Source organism: Triticum dicoccoides, chromosome 4B (genome assembly GCF_002162155.2).
Source record: "Triticum dicoccoides isolate Atlit2015 ecotype Zavitan chromosome 4B, WEW_v2.0, whole genome shotgun sequence".
NCBI classification, from domain to species: Eukaryota; Viridiplantae; Streptophyta; class Magnoliopsida; order Poales; family Poaceae; genus Triticum; species Triticum dicoccoides.
In genome coordinates, this window is record NC_041387.1 from 434,176,688 (window position 1) to 434,203,598 (window position 26,911).

General features: G+C 47.4%; 1 protein-coding gene across 1 annotated transcript; it reads right to left on the reverse strand.

Annotated features, from left to right (window-relative positions):
- Nucleotides 1-2,769: 2,769 nt before the first annotated feature.
- Nucleotides 2,770-7,891, reverse strand: LOC119290717. The gene is made up of 6 exons (XM_037569349.1): nucleotides 7,369-7,891; nucleotides 5,898-6,089; nucleotides 5,575-5,814; nucleotides 4,537-4,754; nucleotides 3,658-3,909; nucleotides 2,770-3,478 (listed from the first exon to the last, which is right to left on the reverse strand). The coding sequence occupies exons 1-6, from the start codon at nucleotides 7,778-7,780 to the stop codon at nucleotides 3,194-3,196; spliced, it is 1,599 nt and encodes a 532-aa protein (XP_037425246.1). The 5' UTR covers nucleotides 7,781-7,891; the 3' UTR covers nucleotides 2,770-3,193.
- Between the last annotated feature and the right edge of the window lie 19,020 nt (nucleotides 7,892-26,911).

Sequence of the window (26,911 nt, forward strand, 5' to 3'; positions counted from 1 at the left end):
ATCAACTAAAAAAAGACTCACTTGGTGGACCGTGAAAATGCCTATCTCCCATCGGCCATGGCTACAAAGATTATTCCTACGGTTCAAGCCTTCACAAGGATCCTCGACTAACTCTCTACTGCTAATGGCTGACGAAGCACAGAGTTCTGATGATAATGTCTCCGCAATCTCATTTTGACACTTGGACAACATCCCAAGGAACTCATGAAGAAACAGGACCAAGAAACTACTTCAAGGATTTTAAGAAAATCCCCCACCCCTTAGCATGATAAACAGTGCTTTACTTCACTTGTTTTCATTTTGTTTGGGAATTCTCTTGTAGTCGTAGCTGTTTATGTCCACCTTTTGCTGCAAAGCCTATGATAATACAGAGGGGGGAGAGAGAGAGAGAGAGAGAGAGAGAGAGAGAGAGAGAGCTCATCAGCCAGACCAATCATGAAAAAATGGCAGGCCTGGTTTCTTAACCATATGAACAAACCATTACCTTCAGTTCGTCCTCTAGCGAGAGCTTCTTAGGCTTATAAGCCCCTTCCACTGGTCCTGTTCGGCTCAGAGCTTTTGTTTTCTCTACGACCTCCCATTCCATGTCCTCCTTTTCCTTTGTTACTTCTTTGCTGCAAAATAAAAATGAACCGGCACCGTCAAATATGTGAAGCAAAAGGATATCTAGATACAATTACAGCCCATATTGGTTTCCTGTATTTTGGCCAGTGCAGAATGGTAAATGCCTTACCTTCCCTGTATGAGATGAGCTAGACCAACCGCACCAAACACTGTCAAAGAAATGAGCGGAAGGCCATATCGAACAAATGGATGCTTGCGTCCCCATCGTTTGAACTGTGAGGCTTGCTGAGCAATCTTAGCAGCTGGTTCCGTTGGATCAACTTTCTGAGTGGTATTCATGACAGAATTTGACATTTGCAAATGTAACAACTGCCACACACAAAAAGGTTGGCTTAAGGTCATGAAGTCGATAACACAGGAAGAAGGATGTGTTCTCGGATAATTGGGATGTTCTGGTGTACAATGGTTCATGACCATTCACTTTTTCAGATTAGCGTGTAGACTGCAGCTCATCCCTTTTAGCATTGAATTAATGATCAACTATACATGTAAGCTTCATTGAAAGCACCAGATTACTCACAGCGCTCAATAACCAGAAAAGAATATTCAAAGCACTCAAATCATCTTTTGGTGACCCAGACAGGCAGAAGATGTAAGACAGTAGAGCAGACAAAGTTTAAGCAAACTGACTGCAGTTTGTCAACACTTTGGTCTAATTCACAACAATAAGTCAACAATATCAAATGGAGTAAGCTAGTCTTGGGGTTAACTATAATAGCTACGCAATCATTTGGAATGAGCCCCTGGCCGGCAATGGATACCTCATATTTGCCTTGATCCCATGGGGTTGCCTCCAACATTAGCAGCAAAATCACTAACGAAATCACAAACATTACAGGATCACTCTGTTTCTGATTGTCATCAAGAATTTGCAATTAAAAAGTTATCTACACAGTGAGCACCAAATACTACTACAGCAATACTATCACAGGTTCATATACACAGGTTCATGATCAATACAATGAGCATCTACAAATCTCATTGCATCTCAACACATCTACACATGTGCATATTATGTTTACTCGCATTCAAAACTTAAGGCAACCAACACCAACCTTTGTGGCAGGTGGTTTCTGTCGAGGCAAAGAGTCGGCTGGGCGGCGAGCTAGGAATTTAATCTTTTGTCACTCCTTAATTTGTACTTCCTCTGTTCCTAAATATATGACATTTTGGTAGTTCAAATGAACTAGTATGTATTTAGGAACGGAGGGAGTATTTGATCTTTTGCCACTCTATTTTTTGCACTTTGATATTTTGCCTTTTTCCCCTCAAAAACAATCATTTCAATAGTAATGGAAAGTATATGCCCAAAACCATTGACCAAATTGCCATTTGTACACGTTTGACTGAATAATGAACAGGTCACGTAAAATCCCCAAAATTCCCCAAGTTGCCCGATGAGCCTAGCTTCCTCCGCCCTTGCTGCTCCCCGCAGGCGCACGTTGCTGCTGCTCCCCGCCGCTGCACCTTGCTGCTGCTCGTTGCCGCACCTGCAGCTCTCTGGCGCCGTCCCGTGCGCTTGCTGCTCCCCATTGCTCCCCACAAGCAGCAGCAGCAAGCCAGGGGCAGCGTCCATGTCGTGGACGCGGGAGACGACCAAGGGGCGGCGGCCAGGCCGAGGACGCAGGAGACGGCTAGGGGCGGCGGCGGCTAGGGGCGGCGGCGGCCAACAGGGGCACGGGGCGGCGGCGACCACCTAAACCTAGCCCTAGGTCGCCGCCGTGGGACATGGGGACTTGGCGAAGAGGGGAGAAGAGAGGAGACTCACCGTCGCCTTCACCGGGAGGGATCCGCCGCCGTCCGCCGGTATGTCGCCGTGGAGACCCCCCGTCGGCGTCGACGAAGAGCAGGGAACACGAACGCGTCCCTCTCCTGGTCAATTGACTTGGCAGGGGCAAAACCGGGAATTCAAGCGGGCCCCGCCTGTAAGATGGCAAAAGAGACCCTCTCTCTCCGTTTTGCGCTCTCCAATTCGCCGTCTCCGGCAAGCCGCGGAAGGGGGGCTCCTTTGGCCTTTGCCTCGTCAAGTCTCCCTGCTCCTAACGGTGACATAAGGGAGGCCAGATCGAACCTATGGCGTTCTTCAAAAACAAAAAAAAAAAAGGAAAAGGCAACACACGAGAGGAAGCAAATGCTATATTTCAGGAATCAGGAGGGGCTGGCACAGCCAAGGTTACTTTACTTCTGCATAGCATAGCTGAGAGAGCAATACAACCAACCATCCCATTACATCACATGGTAAGCAAATGTGCAGAATAGGTACGCAAGCGCGTCGCGCAATCACAGGCCAATCGAATGCCCAACATCGAGAGAGCTACGCTAGAGGCGCACCAAGCAGGTGATTTCTTTTGCAGACCTTTCAAGGCTTTTTCTGTACATTATACTGAACCAGCACAGTCGGTGCAAGCCCCCCATCCAGACCCCAGACACAGAGCTTTGTTTTACACTCGGTCAGCATTTTCTCCACTGGCGGCAAGGAAGGAAAAGCCTATCTTTTCTCTGAGGTTCCTACTAGTAACGTCTTGTTGTACCCTTGTATCTATACTCATGATCCTGAGGCTGAACATGGTCAGGCCAGGCCTGATGTTTCCTGCTCCTGCTCTGCAACTTCTTCGTCGTATGCAGGGCTTGTTTCTTCAGCCGGTTCCGGGGCCGCTTCGCTGGATTCCGGTGCAGGATTCAGAGGGCCCTGCGGGGTGCCAAACAGGGTGGAGAATATCTGCCGGTGGCACTCGTCGCAGAAACAGAAGTATGAGAAGTGGCCTTCGTCCAGAAGCTTGTGTACAGTGGCCCCCGGAACCATCCTCCGGGCAAACTCGGTCGCCGATGGGGGCACCACCCGGTCATCCATTCCCTGTTAAAAGAATGAACAGAGTTTAGTGCTTCATTCTCTTTTGTACTAACCACAAGTCACTCTCATTCAAATAGAAATCAAGCTCAAATATCCATATGATTGGAATAAACTACAACTGCGCACGAATATGCCAACTCAATTCAAAATCAACAATTATTTCTAGGAAACAGACTGCGAACCTGCCAAATGTGGATTGGGCCCAGAAATCCCACCCACTCTCGTTCAGCCTGACTGAACAGAGACTTGATAAATTCAAATACTCCCTGATCCTCTTTCTTCTGCATTTGAATGTCTGACAAGCTGAAACCCCAATCAGATACTTGCAGCACAGCTTCCTCGACAAATGGCTGCGCATCTCCCTGGCGCACAGACTCTGCAACATCCTTTTCCCAGAATGCGTTGAATGTAGGAGCTTCCAGTAAAGTTTTGTCCTGAGTAATGCATAAAGGATTAGTATTTGGCATGAAAAAGGGTGAATGCTCAAGCTTCGAAAATGAATCAGTTACTAACACTTCCATGCAGCAAAACAATGGTGAGGATGTTGCTATCCTTTATGAAACTGATGCTGCAATTACGGTATGACAAGGACAAAATAACATGATTCAGAGGGCATTGCAGTGCAGGCATGACAAACCGATGCCACTAACAGTAATTATTCTTTAATTCACTCAATAACTAAAGCTAAAAATGCTGTATCTATAGGGTCTTATATTGGTTAGATAAGGATTGAGTTGCAATTTTATTCAAATGTGATGTTATATCTTCCTATAAAGATCACAAGTTTCTCTTTTCCTAACTTCAACACATGGCCTACTCTTGTATCATTGTCTGAGGTATCCCACTACAATAAAATGTGATCTTCCATGTCTACAAGATACCCCACTACAAATCCTGCATCTGGTTCACCTAACGGGCGGGGATAGTACAGCAAACAATGGCACATAATGGTACCAATTCCCATATTTACAAAAGAAAACCAAGATAACATTTGCACCTGAAGATTGTACAGAACATTTTGTCTAAAAAACAGATTGTACGAAACACTGATAACAGCATACCTTCTTTCCCATTGACAATGATAACCAACTCTCAGGCTGTCCTTGCTTTCCAGAAAGGAAGCTTCGGTGATAGAAGAGGCGTAATAGTGATGGGAACCTCCGAGCTAAAATGTGCATTAGTTTTCGTTTAGTTGACCATCTGTCCCATATTTTACGTTTCTCATCCTTGGTCATCTTGGAGTCATATGGATTTGCCATAGGGGCGAACATTGCTGCACCTGGATTTACGGCAATGTGTCACCGACAAGAATTACATAGTAAGCGTAAAATATCACAAATACTTCAATAAAAATATGTAGGATCTAGTATGTTGTTAGAATATAACCCAAAAATGATTTTGACTGAACATAATTTTACAGCTTAAGATGGAATAGTGATAGACATGGAAGTAAAAACAGTCACTACTATAAAGGACAGGACAGACCCAGTGCATAGAAGCTCCCACACAGGGTGGGGTCTGGGGAGGAATTATATGAACCTAGTCTTACCCCTGCAAAAGTGCAACGCAGAGAGGCTGGTTCGAACCCAGGACCTCTTGGCATAAGTGGGGAGGACTTCACCACTGCGCCAGGCCTGCCCTCAAAAATAGTCATTAATATGTCTTGACAAAACTGAAATCCCAAAGAAGGAACAGGCATGTGGTGCTCTATATTAGAAGCATATCCTGTTGTTTTGCTTAACTAATGAAAATTAAAAAAAAACCTCGAAGACAGTATTAGACGATGTTTGGTCATCTGATTCTGTAACCATTACATTCTTATCAAATCAAAAGGATGGTAATTTGCTTAAGAGCGTCTGAAATACTGCTTTTTCTCAAGTCATGCCAGTAAGAACAAACATTAAGTAACAATCATAAGAAAGTATGATGTCGATACCAGACAATCAGAAGGCGCAATCACAAAAAATAAAACTGACTAACGGTGATATCAGCATCATGACCTATTTATCAAAGTAAGGGGAGGATACATATACGGAATAGGAAAGGCTTATGAACAGAACACTGCAAAAGAACATAGAATAGCAGCTGGTGTAGGCTACCTGCCACCCGGTCAGGAATGTAGCGCAGAGCACTCCAAGCATGCATGCCACCTCCAGAATAGCCTACAACCCAGAACTTGTCCACAATCCCAAGGGCATCGGCCAAATGAAGCATGTCTAATGCAGAAGAATTCAGATTTCGGCCTGGATGAGGATCACTTTCACCAAAACCAGGAAGATCATAGGTCACAAGTCGTGCCCCAAATTCCTCTAGAAGGGATGAGCTGATTCCAGGGATTCCTGCATAGAAAGGAGCACAATGGATAAAAACAGCAGCATGGCGCAATACAATAGCCCAGAAGCAATGTAACAGCTGTTCTTACCTGCTAGCCTTGACGAAAGAAATGAATGGGGAGCAACCAGTGAAAATCTTGCCCTGTCAGCTGAAATTCCTTTTTCTTCGTAAGCCAGATGCCGTCCATCAGGAAGTTGGAATCTTTTAGCATTTGGTGGGCTTATGTAAAGTTTCTTCGGTTGCTCCACTGGGGTATCATCGCTACTTCCTACACCTAACACTGCACAGAAATAGTGTCACTAATGAAGTAATCAAATTAGGAGTAGTGCGTGCTCTTATTCTACATGCACATAAAATTTCGCTGTTGACTGAAACACTTCATACAAGAGTTCTTCCGGTCACTGTGCAATGACAAAATGATTGTGCAATGACTATAAGCATTTGCAATGGCACTGTGGATAGATGTTCTATACTGCTATTCTTTTTATTTTCCTTGCCTAACAGGATAACAAGAATGGTGATATCACCATGAATTTAGAAAATTGAACAAAATACCTAACGTTTAGACACTGAACAACACCTGCCACTTAACAAGCAAAAGGCTTTATGTTCGCACCGAGACCTGACACTACAGTAACCCATTAGAATTAGCAATAGAACCCGAAGTAAGCAGCTAGGCTCACACAACAGTAAAATAATTGACTGCCCGTAACATTATTCATTAGGTTGACTTGGCAAATCTAACAGAATTTTAAAAGAGATCATGGTGGCTTTTATATTTAGGACTCCGATAAATCCCAAACGTTCGGATTTTAATCATATCACTCGAAACGTTTTTTCATGGCAACTTTAGTTGACGCAAGGTGGCAACTTTAGTTGTTAAAATATGGCAACTTTGTCCAAGTTCGCTTTTTGTCAGAAAACTGCTGTTTGCCAACCTCGCGTGAACTAAAGTTGCCATTAAAAACGTTCGGGTTGCCATGCTTGAAATCTGAACGTTCGGGATTTATGATTTCCGTATATTTATTATTTTTAGAGAAACAACGGAAGCTCATTCACTAATCATTTAAGAGAGCATTAACAATTGTCCGGTACGAATTGGAGAGGAAGACTGGCACAGGACCAACCCAAAGTCCTCCTATACTCAGGACTAGACTGTTTGGCCACAAGTGTTGCAGCACCCACCCATGGTGTACTGCTTTGCTTTTTACCCCGTCAACAAATGTTTGCCCAAGCACACTAGGCAGTAGGCATGGATCCCACATTGGAACCCCTTTCTCGTCAACATTCGGAAAAACAAAAGCCGGTAGAGAACGAGTGGGACTGATTCTGTAATCCGAAGCAAACCCTCACCAAAAAAAAGCAGCACAGGACTCTAGTTCGACCCCCCATAGTTACTAGTCAGTTAGATCCATCCCCTCAAACCAGGAAATACTGCGCATAACGCGCACATCATGATGCGCGAGGACACGGCACGCGCTACACGCTCGGCCGGAGGTAGAGAGAGACGTGCACGCGAGGTAGAGAAGAGCGGCGGATGAGAGATCAGCGGCGGTTACCGAGGAGCGCGACGAATGCGACGGCGGCAACGACGGCCCAGCACCTGACGGGGTCGCGGTCCTCGGGGAGGTACTCGTTCATGAAGCTGAGGCGCTTGCCCGCGGCCGCCGCCGGCCGCCGGAGCCTCCGCGCGAGCTCGCTGTCCTCGGCGCCGGCGAGGCTCTGCGCGGCGACGTCCCACACGCCGAGCCCCAGCTCCCGCAGCATCTCCGCCGTGGACTCGGCGAAGCCCCTCGCCTGCTGCGCCCACCCCTCCTCCATCTTCCCCTCCTCCTCCTCCCCGTACCAGCCGGCCCCGACCGCCGCCGCCGAATTGGGCGCCGGCGCTGCGGCGGCAGGGAGGCGCACGCCCGTGTCGCCGACGAGCGTGGCCAGCTCCTCGTGCCACGTCATCGTCGTCGCCGCCGCCATCTCGCCGCCACGACGCCGATCACTGCCTCCCCTCGTGTGCGTTTGGTGGGTGTAACTGCGCAGCGCAGCGAGGAGTGGCGAGTTAATGGAGAGGAGACGGGGTTGAAATTGAAATGGAGGCGAAACTGGGAACTGTGGGAGTAGCAGCGCTGGTGGGTTGGGTCCCACCGGGCGTGCTTGGGTGGTTTGCCTGGTTGGTTGTCCTGGGGTTGCTTTCGTCTCCGCGGCCGTCCGCGGATCTGCGCCGTAGGGTGCGAGGATCCGACGGCGAACGATGTTAGCGGTTCGATTGGCGCGGAATGGCGTATGGGCACCCCATCGTTTGCACCGGAAAATGCATGCTAACGTACCCCCTCCCTTTTTATTTACTTCGCATATTAAATTTGTCTCGGTTCAAACTTCTAAAATTTGACCAATTTTACTCAAAACATTATTAACATCCACAATACCAAATCAATATCATTAGAATCATCTTTCAATATATTTGCATACCATACATATTTGTTTTTTAACCTTAATACCATATATATATTTTATTGTGAAATTTAGATTTATTTTTTCCGATGAACTTGATCAAACTTTATAAAGTATGTTTTACGTCAAAGCTAATATGTGGAGTAAATAAAAACGGAGGGGACACGTGATTCTGCCGAGGGTTCTCACACCCAAGAGCCAAGTTTTTCTTTCTCCTCGCAAGGTGACTAGGGAAAGTATTATTCCCTTTGATCTCCATCGACGAACCTGTGTATTCGCCTCCCCTCCGCCTGACGCTCCGGCAGCCGGTGGCGGAGAGGATATTCCTGTGTCTCGGCTTAGATGGGTAGGATTTTAATTCTCAGAAGGGTGGCGCTCGGATGGATGGCGACGCTTCTTCGAGTCAGTCTTTCGGTCTTTGATCCTCCTCAAGTTCGTTCGTCGGGACGGATTATACGGAGCTCCGGTCTAGATTCCTGCCAACTCCTCGGAGCGGCGAGGTTAGGGTTGTTGGGGAACGTAGCAGAAATTCAAAATTTTCCTACGTGTCACCAAGATCTATCTATGGAGAGACTAGCAACGAGGGGAAGGAGAGTGCATCTACATACCCTTGTAGATCGCTAAGCGGAAGCGTTCAAGTGAACGGGGTTGATGGAGTCGTACTCGTCGTGATTCAGATCACCGATGATCCTAGTGCCGAACGGACGGCACCTCCGTGTTCAACACACGTACAGCTCGACGATGTCTCCCACGCCTTGATCCAGCAAGGAGAGAGGGAGAGGTTGAGGAAGACTCCATCCAGCAGCAGCACAACGGCGTGGTGGTGATGCAGGAGCGTGGCAATCCTGCAGGGCTTCGCCAAGCACCTACGGGAAAGGAGGAGGTGTCATGGGAGGGAGGGAGGCGCCAAGGGCTCAGGTATGGATGCCCTCCCTCCCCTCCACTATATATAGGGGCAGGGGAGAGGGGGGAGGCGCAGCCTTGCCCCTTCCTCCAAGGAAGGGGTGCGGCTAAGAGGGGGGGAGGAGTCCATCCTCCCCAAGGCACCTCGGAGGTGCCTTCCCCCTTTAGGACTCTCCCCTTTTTCCTATATCTTGGCGCATGGGCCTCTAGGGGCTGGTGCCCTTGGCCCATGTAGGCCAAGGCGCACCCCCTACAGCCCATGTGGCCCCCCGGGGCAGGTGGCCCCACCCGGTGGGCCCCCGGGACCCTTCCGGTGGTCCCGGTACAATACCGATGACCCCGAAACTTGTCCCGATGGCCGAAACAGGACTTCCTATATATAAATCTTTACCTTCGGACCATTCCGGAACTCCTCGTGACGTCCGGGATCTCATCCGGGACTCCGAACAACATTCGGTAACCACATACAAGCTTCCTTTATAACCCTAGCGTCATCGAACCTTAAGTGTGTAGACCCTACGGGTTCGGGAGACATGCAGACATGACCGAGATGTTCTCCGGTCAATAACCAACAGCGGGATCTGGATACCCATGTTGGCTCCCACATGTTCCACGATGATCTCATCGGATGAACCACGATGTCAAGGACTCAATCAGTCCCGTATACAATTCCCTTTGTCTAGCGGTATGGTACTTGCCCGAGATTCGATCGTCGGTATACCGATACCTTGTTCAATCTCGTTACCGGCAAGTCTCTTTACTCGTTCGTAACACATCATCCCGTGATCAACCCCTTGGTCACATTGTGCACATTATGATGATGTCCTACCGAGTGGGCCCAGAGATACCTCTTCGTTTACACGGAGTGACAAAATCCCAATCTCGATTCGTGCCAACCCAACAAACACTTTCAGAGATACCCGTAGTGTACCTTTATAGCCACCCAGTTACGTTGTGACGTTTGGCACACCCAAAGCACTCCTACGGTATCCGGGAGTTGCACAATCTCATGGTCTAAGGAAATGATACTTGACATTAGAAAAGCTTTAGCATACGAACTACATGATCTTGTGCTAGGCTTAGGATTGGGTCTTGTCCATCACATCATTCTCCTAATGATGTGATCCCGTTATCAACAACATCCAATGTCCATGGTCAGGAAACCGTAACCATCTATTGATTAACGAGCTAGTCAACTAGAGGCTTACTAGGGACATGGTGTTATCTATGTATCCACACATGTATCTGAGTTTCCTATCAATACAATTCTAGCATGGATAATAAACGATTATCATGAACAAGGAAATATAATAATAATCAATTTATTATTGCCTCTAGGGCATATTTCCAACAGTCTCCCACTTGCACTAGAGTCAATAATATAGTTCACATCGATATGTGATTAACACTCAAGGTCACATCCCCATGTGACTAACACCCAAAGAGTTTACTAGAGTCAATAATCTAGTTCACATTTACCATGTGATTAACACTCGATGAGTTCTGGGTTTGATCATGTTATGCTTGTGAGAGAGGTTATAGTCAACGGGTCTGAACCTTTCAGATCCGTGTGTGCTTTACAAATCTCTATGTCATCTCCTAGATGCAGCTACCACGTTCTATTTGGAGCTATTCCAAATAACTGTTCTACTTGGAGCTATTCTAAATTGTTGCTCCATTATACATATCCGGTATCTCTACTCAGAGCTATCCGGATAGGTGTTAAGCTTGCATCGACGTAACCCTTTACGACGAACTCTTTTACCACCTCCATAATTGAGAAAATTCCTTAGTCCACTAGTTACTAAGGATAACTTTGACCGTTGTCCTGTGATCCATTCTTGGATCACTCTTGTACCCCTTGACTGACTCATGGTAAAGCACACTTCAGGTGCGGTACACAGCATAGCATACTATAGAGCCTATGTCTTAAGCATAGGGGACGACCTTCGTTCCTTTCTCTCTATTCTGCCATGGTCGAGCTTTAAGTCTTAACTTCATACCTTACAACTCAGGCAAGAACTCCTTCTTTGACTGATCCATCTTGAACACCTTCAAGATCACGTCAAGGCATGTGCTCATTTGAAAGTACTATTAAGCGTTTTGATCTATCCTTATAGATCTTGATGCTCAATGTTCAAGTAGCTTAATCCAGGTTTTCCATTGAAAACACTTTCCAAATAACCCTATATGCTTTCCAGAAATTCTACGTCATTTCTGATCATTAATATGTCAACAACATATACTCATCAGAAATTCTATAGTGCTCCCACTCACTTCTTTGGAAATACAAGTTTCTCATAAACTTTGTATACACCCAAAATCTTTGATTATCATCAAAGCATACATTCCAACTCCGAGATGCTCACTCCAGTCCTCAGAAGGATTGCTGGAGCTTTGCATACTTATTAGCATATTTCAGGATAGACAAAACCTTTCGTTTGTATCACATACAACCTTTCCTCAAGAATCGTCGAGGAAACAATGTTTTGACATCCTATCTGCAAGATTTCATAAATAATGCAGTAATTGCTAATATAATTCCAACAGACTCTTAGCATCACTATGAGTGAGAAAGTCTCATCGTAGTCAACTCCTTGAACTTGTCGAAAAACATCTTAACGACTAGTCGAGCTTTCTTAATGGTGACACTTACCATCATTGTCTGTCTTCCTTTCAAAATCCATATGTACCTAACAGCCTTACGACCATCAAGTAGTTCTTCCAAAGTCTACACTTTGTTTTCATACATGGATCCTCTCTCGGGTTTTATGGCCTTGAGCCATTTATCGGAATCCGGGCCCATCATCGCTTCTTCATAGCTCGTAGGTTCATTGTTGTCTAGCAACATGACTTCCAAGACAGGATTACTGTACTACTCTGAAGTAGTACGTATCCTTGTCACCCTACGAGGTTCGGTAGTGACTCGATCCGAAGTTTCATGATCACTATCATAAGCTTCCACTTCAGTTGGTGTACGTGCCACAGGAACAACTTCCTGTGCCCTGCTACACATTTGTTGAAGTGACGGTTCAATAACCTCATCAAGTCTCCACCATCCTCCCACTCAACTTTTCGAGAGAAACCTTTCCTCGAAAAAGGACCCGATTCAAGAAACAATCCCTATTGCTTTCGGATCTTAATTAGGAGGTATACCCAACTGTTTTTGGGTGTCCTATGAAGATGCATTTTATCTGCTTTGGGTTCGAGCTTATCAACCTGAAACCTTTTCACATAAGCGTCGCAGCCCCAAACTTTCAAGAAACGACAACTTAGGTTTCTCCAAACCATAGTTCATACGGTGTCGTCTCAACGAAATTATGTGCTGCCCTATTTAAAGTGAATGTGGTTGTCTCTAATGCCTAACCCATGAACGATAGTGGTAACTCGATAAGAGACATCATGGTATGCACCATATCCAATAGGGTGCAACTATGACGTTTGGACACACCATCACACTATGGTGTTCTAGGCTGTATCAGTTGTGAAACAATTTCCATAATGTCTTAATTCTGTGCCAAACTCGTGATTCAGATATTTATCTCTATGATCATATCATAGATCTTTTATCCTCTTGTCACGACGATCTTTCAACTTCACACTGAAATTACTTGAACCTTTCAATAATTCAGACTCGTGATTCATCAAGTAAATATACTCAACATCTACTCGAATCATCTGTGAAGTAAGAACATAATGATATTCACTGCATGCCTCAGCACTCATTGGACTGCACACATCAAAATGTGTTACTTCCAACAAGTTGCTATCTTGTTCCATCTTACTGAAAACGAGGCTTTTCAGTCATCTTGCCCATGTGGTATGATTTGCATGTCCCAAGTGATTCAAAATCAAGTGAGTCAAAACGGTCCATTTGCATGGAGTTTCTTCATGCATACACACCAATAGACATGGTTCGCATGTCTCAAACTTTTCAAAAACGAGTGAGCCCAAAGATCCATCAATATGGAGCTTCTTCATGCGTTTTATACCGATATGACTTACGTGGCAGTGCCACAAGTAGGTGGTACTATCATTACTATCTTTTGGCATGAACATGTGTATCACTACGATCGAGATTTAATAAACCATTCATTTTAGGTGTAAGACCATTGAAGGTATTATTCAAATAAACAGAGTAACCATTATTCTCTTTAAATGAATAACCGTATTGCGATAGACGTAATCCAATCATGTCTATGCTCAACGCAAACACCAAATAACAATTATTTAGGTTTAACACCAATCTCTTTGGTAGAGGGAGCGTGCGATGCTTGATCATATCAAGCTTGGAAAAACTTCCAACACATATCGTCAGCTCACCTTTAGATAGTCTCCGTTTATTCCGTAGCCTTTTGTTTCGAGTTACTAACACTTAGCAACCGAACCGGTATCTAATACCCTGGTGCTACTAGGAGTACTAGCAAAGTACACATTAACACAATGTATATCCAATATACTTCTATCGACCTTGCCAGCCTTCTTATCTACCAAGTATCTAGGGTAATTCTGCTCTAGTGGTTGTTCCCCTTATTACAGAAGCACTTAGTCTCGGGTTTGGGTTTTACCTTGGGTTTCTTCACTAGAGCAGCAGCTGATTTGCCGTTTCATGAAGTATCCCTTCTTGCCCTTGCCCTTCTTGAAACTAGTGGTTTCACCAACCATCAACAATTGATGCTCCTTCTTGATTTCTACTTTCGCGGTGTCAAACATCGCGAATACCTCAAGGATCATCATATCTATCCCTGATATGTTATAGTTCATCACGAAGCTCTAACAGCTTGGTGGCAATGACTTTGGAGAACCATCACTGTCTTATCTGGAAGATCAACTCCCACTCAATTCAAATGATTGTTGTACTCAGAAAATCTGAGCACAAGCTCAACAATTGAGCTTTTCTCCTTAGTTTGCAGGTTAAGAAAGTCATCGGAGGTCTTATACCTCTTGACATGGGCACGAGCCTGAAATCCCAATTTCAGCCCTCAAAACATCTCATATGTTTCGCGATGTTTCAAAAACGTCTTTGGTGCCTCAACTCTAAACCGTTTAACTGAACTATCACGTAGTTATCAAAACGTGTATGTCAGATGTTCGCAACAACCACAGACAACGTTCGAGGTTCAGCACACTGAGCGGTGCATTAAGGACATAAGCCTTCTATGAAGCAATGAGGACAATCCTCAGTTTACGGACCTAGTCCGCATAATTGCTACTATCAACTTTCAACTAATTTTTCTCTAGGAACATATCTAAACAGTAGAACTATAGCGTGAGCTACGACATAATTTGCAAAATCCTTTTGGCTATGTTCAGGATAATTAAGTTCATCTTATGAACTCCCACTCAGATAGACATCCCTCTAGTCATCTAAGTGATTACATGATCCGAGTCAAACTAGGCCATGTCCGATCATCACGTGAGACGGACTAGTCATCATTGGTGGACATCTTCATGTTGATCGTATCTTCTATACGACTCATGCTCGACCTTTCGGTCTCCGTGTTCCGAGGCCATGTCTGTACATGCTAGGCTCGTCAAGTTAACCCCAAGTGTTTCGCGTGTGTAAATCTGTCTTACACCCGTTGTATGTGAACGTTAGAATCTAACACCCGATCATCACGTGGTGCTTCGAAACACAAACTGTCGCAACGGTGCACAGTTAGGGGAGAACACTTCTTGAAATTGTTGTAAGGGATCATCTTATTTACTACCGTCGTTCTAAGCAAATAAGATGTATAAACATGATAAACATCACATGCAATCAAATAGTGACATGATATGGCCATCATCACTTTGCTCCTTTTGATCTCCATCTTCGGGGCTCCATGATCATCATCGTCACCGGCATGACACCATGATCTCCATCATCATGATCTCCATCATCGTGTCTTCATGAAGTTGCCTCGCCAACTATTACTTCTACTACTATGGCTAACGGTTAGCAATAAAGTAAAGTAATTACATGACGTTTAAGTTGACACGCAGGTCACAAATAAATAAAGACAACTCCTATGGCTCCTGTCGGTTGTCATACTCATCGACATGCAAGTCGTGATTCCTATTACAAGAACATGATCAATCTCATACATCACATCCTTTTTTGCCATATCACATCACATAGCATACCCTGCAAAAACAAGTTAGACGTCCTCTAATTGTTGTTTGCATGTTTTACGTGGCTGCTATGGGTTTCTAGCAAGAACGTTTCTTACCTACGCATGAACCACAACGTGATATGCCAATTGCTATTTACCCTTCATAAGGACCCTTTTCATCGAATCCGATCCGACTAAAGTGGGAGAGACAGACACCCGCCAGCCACCTTATGCAACTAGTGCATGTTTGTCGGTGGAACCGGTCTCACGTAAGCGTACGTGTAAGGTTGGTCCAGGCCGCTTCATCCCACGATGCCGCCGAATCAAGATAAGACTAGTAACGGCAAGCATATTGAACAATATCGACGCCCACAACTACTTTGTGTTCTACTCGTGCAAAGAATCTACGCAATAGACCTAGCTCATGATGCCATTGTTGGGGAACGTAGCAGAAATTCAAAATTTTCCTACGTGTCACCAAGATCTATCTATGGAGAGACTAGCAACGAGGGGAAGGAGAGTGCATCTACATACCCTTGTAGATCGCTAAGCGGAAGCGTTCAAGTGAACGGGGTTGATGGAGTCGTACTCGTCGTGATTCAGATCACCGATGATCCTAGTGCCGAACGGACGGCACCTCCGCGTTCAACACACGTACAGCTCGACGATGTCTCCCACGCCTTGATCCAGCAAGGAGAGAGGGAGAGGTTGAGGAAGACTCCATCCAGCAGCAGCACAACGGCGTGGTGGTGATGGAGGAGCGTGGCAATCCTGCAGGGCTTCGCCAAGCACCTACGGTAAAGGAGGAGGTGTCACGGGAGGGAGGGAGGCGCCAAGGGCTCAGGTATGGATGCCCTCCCTCCCCTCCACTATATATAGGGGCAGGGGAGAGGGGGGAGGCGCAGCCTTGCCCCTTCCTCCAAGGAAGGGGTGCGGCTAAGAGGGGGGGAGGAGTCCATCCTCCCCAAGGCACCTCGGAGGTGCCTTCCCCCTTTAGGACTCTCCCCTTTTTCCTATATCTTGGCGCATGGGCCTCTAGGGGCTGGTGCCCTTGGCCCATGTAGGCCAAGGCGCACCCCCTACAGCCCATGTGGCCCCCCGGGGCAGGTGGCCCCACCCGGTGGGCCCCCGGGACCCTTCCGGTGGTCCCGGTACAATACCGATGACCCCGAAACTTGTCCCGATGGCCGAAACAGGACTTCCTATATATAAATCTTTACCTCCGGACCATTCCGGAACTCCTCGTGACGTCCGGGATCTCATCCGGGACTCCGAACAACATTTGGTAACCACATACAAACTTCCTTTATAACCCTAACGTCATCGAACCTTAAGTGTGTAGACCCTACGGGTTCGGGAGACATGTAGTCATGACCGAGATGTTCTCCGGTCAATAACCAACAGCGGGATCTGGATACCCATGTTGGCTCCCACATGTTCCACGATGATCTCATCGGATGAACCACGATGTCAAGGACTCAATCAATCCCGTATACAATTCCCTTTGTCTAGCGGTATGGTACTTGCCCGAGATTCGATCGTCGGTATACCGATACCTTGTTCAATCTCGTTACCGGCAAGTCTCTTTACTCGTTCCGTAACACATCATCCCGTGATCAACCCCTTGGTCACATTGTGCACATTATGATGATGTCCTACCGAGTGGGCCCAGAGATACCTCTCCGTTTACACGGAGTGACAAAATCCCAATCTCGATTCGTGCCAACCCAACAGACACTTTCAGAGATACCCGTAGTGTACCTTTATAGCCACTCAGTTACGTTGTGACGTTTGGCACACCCAAAGCACTCCTACGGTATCCGGGAGTTGCACAATCTCATGGTCTAAGGAAATGATACTTGACATTAGAAAAGCTTTAGCATACGAACTACATGATCTTGTGCTAGGCTTAGGATTGGGTCTTGTCCATCACATCATTCTCCTAATGATGTGATCCCGTTATCAACGACATCCAATGTCCATGGTCAGGAAACCGTAACCATCTATTGATTAACGAGCTAGTCAACTAGAGGCTTACTAGGGACATGGTGTTGTCTATGTATCCACACATGTATCTGAGTTTCCTATCAATACAATTCTAGCATGGATAATAAACGATTATCATGAACAAGGAAATATAATAATAATCAATTTATTATTGCCTCTGGGGCATATTTCCAACAAGGGTTTCTCGTCGTGCATACGCAACAGTGAGATTTGGTGTCAGATTCTTTAGATGGATTCAATGATTCAATGGCGACGATTGCAGCTACCAAATGCTGGTCCTTAGGGGCACGTGCACGAAGACTTCCCGACTATCATCAACAAGGTCAGGCCGGCTCCGGTATGAGGGCGGCGACAGCGGCGCCTCGGCGGCTCGTTCTGGCGGCAACAATGGTCATTCGGTTGTCCATGGACCTTGATGTAATCTTTATTATGTTTGGGGTGCTTTGTACTTCCGGTGAATCTTTATAGTAGATCTGATATTTTCGCAAAAAAACGAAGGGAGTACGATAGGTAGAGGGGGTTAATTTTGTCCGGCGGTTATTATATTTTTACAAAAAAAATGATTTGTTCATTAAACATCATGCTAGTACAAAGAACATCAGAAGTAACAAAAAATTGCATTCATGTACATAGCCCACCTAGCGATGATTATAATCACGGAGCGAGCCAAAGGTGCGCCACCGTCCCTCACCCGAGTTGGGCAAACCTTGTTATAGTAGACAGCCGAGAAGTCGTCCCAAAGGACTAGCGCACCAGTCAGAAAGATCCAACCTGTAGACGCACAAACGCAGAGGAATGAAGACCAAATCCACATAGATCTACCGAAGACAAACACAAGTCTAATTCTGTAAGATCCGCCAAAAAACCACCTATGCATGCCCTCTGTCGATACGAGACGTACCGCCGGGATGGGGGCTAAGCGAAAGAACTTTATTCCATCTTTAAGGAGCTGCCGCCACCTCGCTTTTCTAAGTAGAATACAAACTCTAAGGACATAGGAGATGAGGCGAATCGACAGAAGTGCCAACAAGAGGCGTGGAAACCCTAGACGTGGATAGACATATGGAGTCATGTAGGGGGGAGGAAAATTGTTCGTGACCCGACGGTTATTATTTTTATTTAGATATACGAGCCTACGAGCCACGTGCCATTCTTTTATGTTGTACTTTTGAGACTTTTAACCACGAATGATCAACAAAGATAGCTGTAAATGTAAACTCAACCCTTCAGTGATGAGGAGATTGCGGATGCCCTCTTTCAGATCGGACCATTGAAGGCCCCGGGTCCGGATGGATTTACCGCACGTTTTTTTCATCGCAACTGGAGTACGTTGCGGGACATTGTAATCTCGTTAGTAAAGGATTTTTTCAATTCATGCGTGATGCCGGAAGGGGTTAACTCAACCTCAATCATTCTTATCCCAAAAGTTCCTAATCCTTCAAAGTTGACTGATTTTAGGCCTATTAGTTTATGTAATGTAATCTATAAGGTCATATCGAAGTGTTTGGTGAACCAGCTGCAGCCAATTCTAGATGATATTATATCACCGGAGCAAAGTGCTTTCATCCCCGGAAGGATGATTACGGATAACGCACTCATTGCTTTTGAGTGCACCCATCATATAAAACAAGAGAAAGATCCTACCAGAAGCTTTTGTGCCTATAAGCTCGACTTATCAAAGGTGTACGACATAGTTGATTGGGTTTTCTTGAAGCAAATGATGCAGAAATTGGGGTTCTCTCATCGTTGGGTGGACTGGATTATGACATGTGTCACTTCGGTGAGGTATTCGGTAAAACTTAATGGAACCCTTCTAGATTCGTTTGCATCGTCGTGAGGGCTACGACAAGGTGACCCATTATCACCCTTCTTATTCCTTTTTGTTGCTGACGGGCTCTCTGCCATTCTGAAGCATGAAGTTAATATTGGAAATATCACTCTTGTAAAAACCTGTAGAAGGGCGCCGAGAATATCACATCTCTTATTCGTCGATGACTCTTTACTATTTTTTGAAGCAACACGGGATCAAGCCTTGAAACTCAAAGAGATATTGGACCTGTATGCAAGTGCTACTGGTCAGAGCATTAATCTTAACAAGTGCTCCATACTGTTCGGACATGCATGCCCAAAAGTTGCACAAGATGCGGTCCGAACTGTCCTTGAAGTTACTGAGGCTGAATTCGAAGAAGAATATTTGGGTCTTCCTACACCTGAAGGTCGGATGTCTAAAGGACGGTTCCAAAATTTGCAAGCTAGTCTCACTAAGAGACTTATACAGTGGGGAGATGGGTGGTTGGTGATGAAGTCATGTACCTAGGGTAGGGTCATGGGCCTGTCCAAGGTACCCTCCCCGAGGACATCCATAGAAGAGACCGTCTCCCAGTCGACCAAGAGAGATTCCACTCGACGGACTGGAAGACACTCGACAAACTTGAAGACACTCGACCATGAAGACTCACTCGACCACCAGGAGTTCGGGATCTACTCTGTATCCAAACGGTTCGTAATTAAGTAGTCTTTATGGTCATGATGACACTTTATGTAAGGCGTTACCAGTAACGCCATGCCTTAATGTACTTTAACCCTCCACTACGTGGGCAGGTTGGGGTCCCGGCATCCTCTATATAAGCCACCCCTCTCCACTGGCAGAAGGGTTCGCACCCCTGTAACTCTCACACATATAATCCAGTCGACCGCCTCCGGGCTCCGAGACGTAGGGCTGTTACTTCCTCCGAGAAGGGCCTGAACTCGTAAAACACTTGTGTGCACAACTACTTCATAGCTAGGATCTTGCCTCTCCTTAGTACCCCCCTACATTACTGTCAGACTTAGAACCACGACAGTTGGCGCCCACCGTGGGGCAGGTGTCTTAGCGACTTATTGGAGAAGTTGCAATCTTTTCGATTCCCATCATCATGGTTTCCGGTGGAGTTTTGGTTGAGGGCCGCGAGATCCGTCTCAGCGCGCTCACATTCGTCGCCGACGACTCTACCTGGCTGCAGGAGGCTCCGCTCGAAGTGGATGCGCTCCCGGTCCGCGGAGCTACGCACTTTCGAGCATGCGTCCGCGGCGTCCTTCTGCGGCAACCGTCGACCCAGTATCGGCTGGTTTTCGTGTCATCCCCCCTCCCCGCTTCCCGCCAGCGTAAGCGCTCCAGTCGGTCGAGGCTTCAGCGGTGGGTGAGACACGCGGTGGCTCGCCAGTCGACCACCGCCCAAGTCGCGGCAATCGAGCCCGACGAATCTCTCTACGGCCTATTCGATCTGTCGACTGGCTCCGCAGAGACTGCATCCGAGTGCGACAGCAGTGATCCAGTGGCAGAGGTCCTGATGGTCAATGGACCGCACGCTCCCCCCGGCTTTCATGGCGCTGAGGGAGGCAACGGCGGAGGTGATCCGTCGCACGACCACGAGGAATATCTCCCCGAGCCCCTCAATTCGCAGCAGAGGGAAGAGCTTCGCCGCCGGAACATGGATGCGCTTCACACTCCGATTATTGGAGAAACCCCCGAGGCTCGCGCCTTAGAGGACGCGTGCTTGGCCAACCTGGCTAAGCGCACTCGACTGGAGAACCTTCAGCGGGCACTCGACGAGCGCGCGCGGCAACGGATTCCAGACTCCAGTCGACGCTAACTCTTTAAACCTCCGACTCAGGTATATCGAACTCCGATTCAGAATTTAGCAGCTGCAACCCGTATAGCAGAGTCGATTCAGCCTTCCTAGTCAGAGGCTGGCAGAGGCTTGATGCAGATCAGGGATTTGCTCCGGGCAGCAGGAGATCAGAATTCAGCTATATCGCAGTCACGGAACAGGATTCACAGCAGATCCGTGGCGGCAAATATGGTCCAGTCGGCTCATAGCCCCAGATCGCCCCCGAGGCGTGAAGGGCGTGGTGACTGGCACGATCAGTACGGGAACTATGAGCAGTATGATCACCGATTCGATCGCAATGATCGACGTCGAGTGCCCACTCCTCCCCCAAGGGGTGGATCATATGTGCTTCGACAGCAGGATGATAGACGCCAGCACAGTGGCGGGCGAAGGATTCCAGTCGACCCCAGGGAACCAGGCTTTGATGCGAGATCCATCATTGTTCAAGGTTTGGTCGACCGGAACAGAGCCCACAGAGAGGGTAATGACAGAGATGTACCCACCAGCAGCCGAGTGCATGTCTCCGAACCAGAGTGTTTCAGCAGAGCCATCAGAGCCGCGGTGATTCCTCCCAACTTCAGGTTGGCGACTGGAGTCAGCAAGTTCAACGGTGAGTCCAAGCCTGATACTTGGCTTGAAGACTACCGAGTGGCTGTTCAGATCGGCAGCGGGAATGACGAGGTGGCCATGAAGCATCTGCCTCTTATGTTGGAAGGGTCAGCCAGAGCATGGCTGAATCAGTTGACACCCAGCAGCATTTATACGTGGGAAGACCTCTCCCGGGTGTTTGTCAGGACGTTCGAAGGAACGTGCAAGCGACCAGCAGGATTGACAGAGCTGTAATCTTGTGTGCAGAAGTCGAATGAGACTCTGAGGGATTACATCCAGAGATGGATCACACTGCATCACACGGTAGAGAATGTATCTGATCACTAGGCAGGTTGCGCCTTCAAGGAGGGCGTAAAATACAGAGAGCTGAGCCTGAAATTCGATCGAACCAAAGACATGTCTCTGAGTCGAATGATGGAAATAGCCACCAAATATGCCAATGGTGAGGAAGAGGATCGACTCCGGAGCGGCAAGCACAAGTCAGTCGCCCAGGACACCGGAGGCGGAAATTCCAGTCGGAAGCAAAAGCGTAAAGCCGAGTCAGCCGCTCCTGGAGAAGCCTTGGCCCTGAATCAAGGAAAGTTCAAAGGGAAGCCCAAGGTGCCTTGGAACCCCAAGAAAGTAAAAGATAAAGAAGGAAATGACGTGATGGATTTGCCATGTCACATCCACACCAAGAAAGACGAAGAGGGTAATTTTATTTACCCAAAGAATACCACTTGACAGTGTCGACTCCTGATACAGCAATTCCAAGGGAAGCAGTCCAAGGACAAAGAAAAAGAGTCGGACAAGGTTGAGGACAAGGAGGACAGTGACGAGGAATATCCGCAGGTCAATTCCACCTTGATGATTTTTGCTGACATTGAGAGCAAAAACCGACTGAAAGTTATAAACCGAGAAGTGAATATGGCTGCTCCGTCAACACCCAATTACCTGAAGTGGTCTCAGACTGCCATTACATTCAACCAATCTGATCACCCGATGCACATTGCCACCCCTGGGAGGCAAGCGTTGGTGGTCGACCCAGTCGTTGAGGGCACTCGACTGACCAAAGTGTTGATGGATGGCGGCAGCAGTTTGAATATACTGTACGCTGAGACACTGAAAGGGATGGGCATTCTGATGTCCAGACTGAGCACAAGCAACATGAGTTTCTATGGAGTCATCCCTGGCAAGAAGGCCGCGTCACTCGGCCAGATTGCTCTTGATGTGGTTTTTGGTGATTCAAAGAATTTCCGCAAAGAGAAGCTGACATTTAAGGTTGTGGATTTCTAGAGTGCCTACCATGCTATTTTGGGCAGGCCAGCTTATGCACGTTTTATGGCCCGGCCATGTTACGTGTACCTCAAACTAAAGATGCCTGGCCCTAAAGGCGTGATCACTGTCACTGGTAACCGCAAGAAGGCGGAAGAGTGCTTCCAGAAAGGCTCAAAGATCGCCGATGCTCAGATGGTGGCAGAAGAGTGGCAGGAACACCAGAGGAATGCAGACCCGAGTGATTTGTTGCGAGCCAAAAAGCCTGCTACGAAATCAGCGTTCCAGTCGTCCGGTGAGACAAAACCAGTTCACATCCACCCGACCGACCCCAACGCTGCTCCGACTCATATCTCCACAACACTCGACCCCAAATAGGAAGAAGTGCTCATCCAGTTCCTCCGTGAGAACTGGGACATCTTTGCATGGAAACCTTCTGACATGCCGGGTGTACCCAGGGGACTGGCTGAGCATCGTCTGCGAGTCGATTCGAAGGCAAAACCTGTGAAGGAACATCTGCGACGGTCCGCCGTCCAGAAAAGGAAGGCTATTGGCGAAGAAGTGGCTCGGCTCCTAGCAGCGGAGTTTATCCGAGAGATTTACCACTCCGAGTGGCTCGCCAATGTCTTCATGGTCCCCAAAAAGGACAATTCGCTTCGCATGTGCATCGATTTTAAGCATATCAATCGGGCCTGCCCGAAGGATCATTTTCCTCTTCCCCGCATCGACCAAATAGTCGACTCGACTGTGGGATGTGAGCGACTGTCTTTCTTGGACGCTTATTCCGGGTACCATCAGATCCGTCTGTTTGGACCCGACGAGATCAAAACAACTTTCATCACCCCATTCGGGTGCTTCTGTTATGTCACCATGCCATTCGGCCTCAAGAATGCCGGAGCCACGTTCATGAGGATGATTCAGAAGTGTTTGCTCACTCAAATCAGTCGGAATGTGGAAGCGTACATGGATGACATTGTGGTCAAGTCACGGAAAGGTTCCGACCTGCTGACTGACCTTGCCGAAACATTTGCCAACCTTAGGAGGTACGATATCAAGCTTAACCCATCCAAGTGCACATTCGGAGTCCCTGGTGGAAAGTTACTCGGTTTTCTCGTTTCTGAATGAGGTATCGATGCAAACCCAGAGAAAGTAGGCACTATACTCCGAATGAAACGACCTGTGCATGTGCACGATGTTCAGAAGCTTACTGGTTGCTTGGCCGCTTTAAGTCGATTCATCTCTCGTCTCAATGAGAAGGCATTGCATCTTTGATGAAGAAGTCAGACAAGTTCGAGTGGACTCCTGAAGCTGACGCAGCATTTGCAGAGCTAAAAACCCTGCTTTCCACCCAGCCGGTGCTTGCTGCCCCGATCAGCAAAGAGCCTTTGCTGCTTTACATTGCAGCCACAGGACAAGTCGTCAGTACTGTACTTACGGTCGAGCGGGAAGAAGAAGGGAAAGCCTTCAAAGTTCAGCGCCCAGTATATTACATTTCCGAAGCCCTGACCCCATCCAAGCAACGATACCCTCATTATCAGAAGCTTGTATATGGGATTTATATGACCACGAAGAAAGTTGCTCACTACTTCTCTGACCATATCATCACAGTCGTCAGCGACGCCCCCTTATCAGAGATCCTGCACAACAAAGACGCAACTGGTCGAGTGGCAAAATGGGCGATTGAACTTCTTCCCTAGATATCAGATTTGAGGCAAAGAAAGCTATCAAGTCCCAAGCAATAGCATATTTCCTCGCCGAGTGGACTAAACAGCAGTTACCGACTCAAGTTCACTCAGAGCACTGGACTATGTTCTTCGATGGCTCCAAAATGCTGAATGGCTCCAGTGCGGGGGTAATGTTGGTTTCCCCCCAAGGAGATAAGCTCAGATATGTACTCCAGATTCACTTTGATTCCTCCAACAATGAAGCAGAATACGAAGCACTCTTGTACGGGTTGCGTATGGCCATTTCACTCGGCGTCCGTCGCCTCATGGTCTACGGTGACTCAGATTTGGTGGTCAACCAAGTGATGAAGGAGTGGGATGTCAGAAGCCCAGCCATAACTGGTTACTGCAATGCAGCCAGAAAGCTGGAGAAGAAATTTGAGGGATTAGAGCTCCATCACGTCCCCCGGCTGAAAAATCAAGCAGCTGATGACTTGGCGAAGATAGGTTCCAAAAGAGAAGCCATTCCGAGTGGCGTGTTTTTGGAGCATGTTCACACGCCGTCGGTTCAAGAAGATCCTTTCACTGAGGAAGCCCCGCAGCCAAAAAGCGCCACAGATCCGACTGAAGTTGAGGTCCCAGCTGTGGTCGACTTAATCATGGAAGTTCTGGTCATCATTCCCGACTGGACAGTGCCCTATATCGCCTATTCTGAGGAAAGAGCTCCCAGAGAATGAAGAAGAGGCTCGAGAGATCGTCCGCCGATCCAAAGCCTTTACTGTCATGAAGGGACAGTTGTACAGAGAAAGCGCGACTGGAGTCAGCCAGAAATGCATAACACCGGAAGAAGGTCGAATGATTCTCAACGACATCCACTCGGGGACCTATGGCCATCATGCGTCCTCTCGGACCATGGTGGCTAAAGCATACCGAGCGGGTTTTTACTGGCCCAGAGCAAATGAGATGGCGAAAGAGATAGTCGACAAGTGCGAAGGATGTCAATTTTACTCCAATATGTCGCACAAGCCCGCCTCAGCCTTGAAGACCATTCCACTCGTCTGGCCTTTTGCTGTATGGGGGTTGGATATGGTTGGACCACTAAGAACAGGCAAAAACGGCTACACCCATGTGCTGGTAGCAGTTGACAAGTTCACCAAGTGGATTGAGGCTAAACCCATCAAGAATCTGGATGCCGGCACCGCCATCAGCTTCATCAGGGAGTTGATATTCAGATATGGAATTCCACACAGCATCATCACAGACAACGGGTCAAATTTTGACTCCGAGGAATTCAGAGCCTTCTGCACATCTCAGGGTACACGAGTCGACTATGCTTCAGTCGCTCACCCCCAGTCGAATGGACAGGCAGAACGAGCAAATGGCTTAATTCTCAAAGGGATGAAACCCCGATTGATGCGCGACCTCAAGCACGCAGCTGGTGCGTGGGTCGACGAACTTCCGTCGGTGCTTTGGGTATTAAGGACCATGCCAAACCGGTTGACTGGGAGAACTCCGTTCTTCTTAGTCTACGGAGCTGAAGCAGTCTTGCCGAGTGACCTGCTCCACAATGCACCCCGAGTCGAACTCTACACCGAAGCTGAAGCAGAGCAAGCCCGACAGGACGCAGTCGACCTTCTAGAAGAAGAAAGAGAGATGGCATTGATCCGATCGACCGTTTATCAGCAGGACTTGCGTCGCTTCCATGCCAAAAACGTGAAGAGTCGAGCTTTCCAGGAGGGAGATTTAGTTCTCCAAGTGGATCAGCAGAAGCCACACAAGCTTGCTCCTACTTGGGAAGGTCCCTTCATCGTCACCAAGGTTCTCCACAATGGAGCATACCGCCTTTACAATGTCAAGCACCAGATTGACGAGCCCCGAGCATGGAACGCGGAGCTGCTCCGCCCCTTTTATACTTAAGTTTTCATTCGGATGAGTTGTAATAAAAGTACTTCTGTGGTTTATTTATCAAAGACAAGAGTTTCATAATTTTCCCAGTGATTGTTATTGCTTTTGTTCTCATAAATAAGTCCCCCAGTGTAACGCCCCGGATTCGTTGCGCCAGGTGTCTGCCAGTTATTCGCCGTCGTTGCCATGTCATTTGCTTGCGTGTTGCATTTTGCCATGTCATCATGTGCATTGCATTGCATACGTGTTCGTCTCATGCATCCGAGCATTTTCCCCGTTGTCCGTTTTGTAATCTGGCGCTCCTATGCCCTCCGGCGTTCCCCTTTCGCCTCTCATTGTGTGCGGGTATTAAACTTTCTCGGAATGGACCGAGTCTTGCCAAGCGGCCTTGGTATAGCACCGGTAGACCGCCTGTCAAGTTTCGTGCCATTTGGAGGTCGTTTGATACTCCAACGGTTAACCGGGTAACCGTAAAGCCCCTCTCTCTTTGCAGCCCAACACCCCTTCCAAAGTGACCCAAAACCCATCTAACTCCCCTCCATGCTCTCTGTCGTTCGATCACGATCGCGT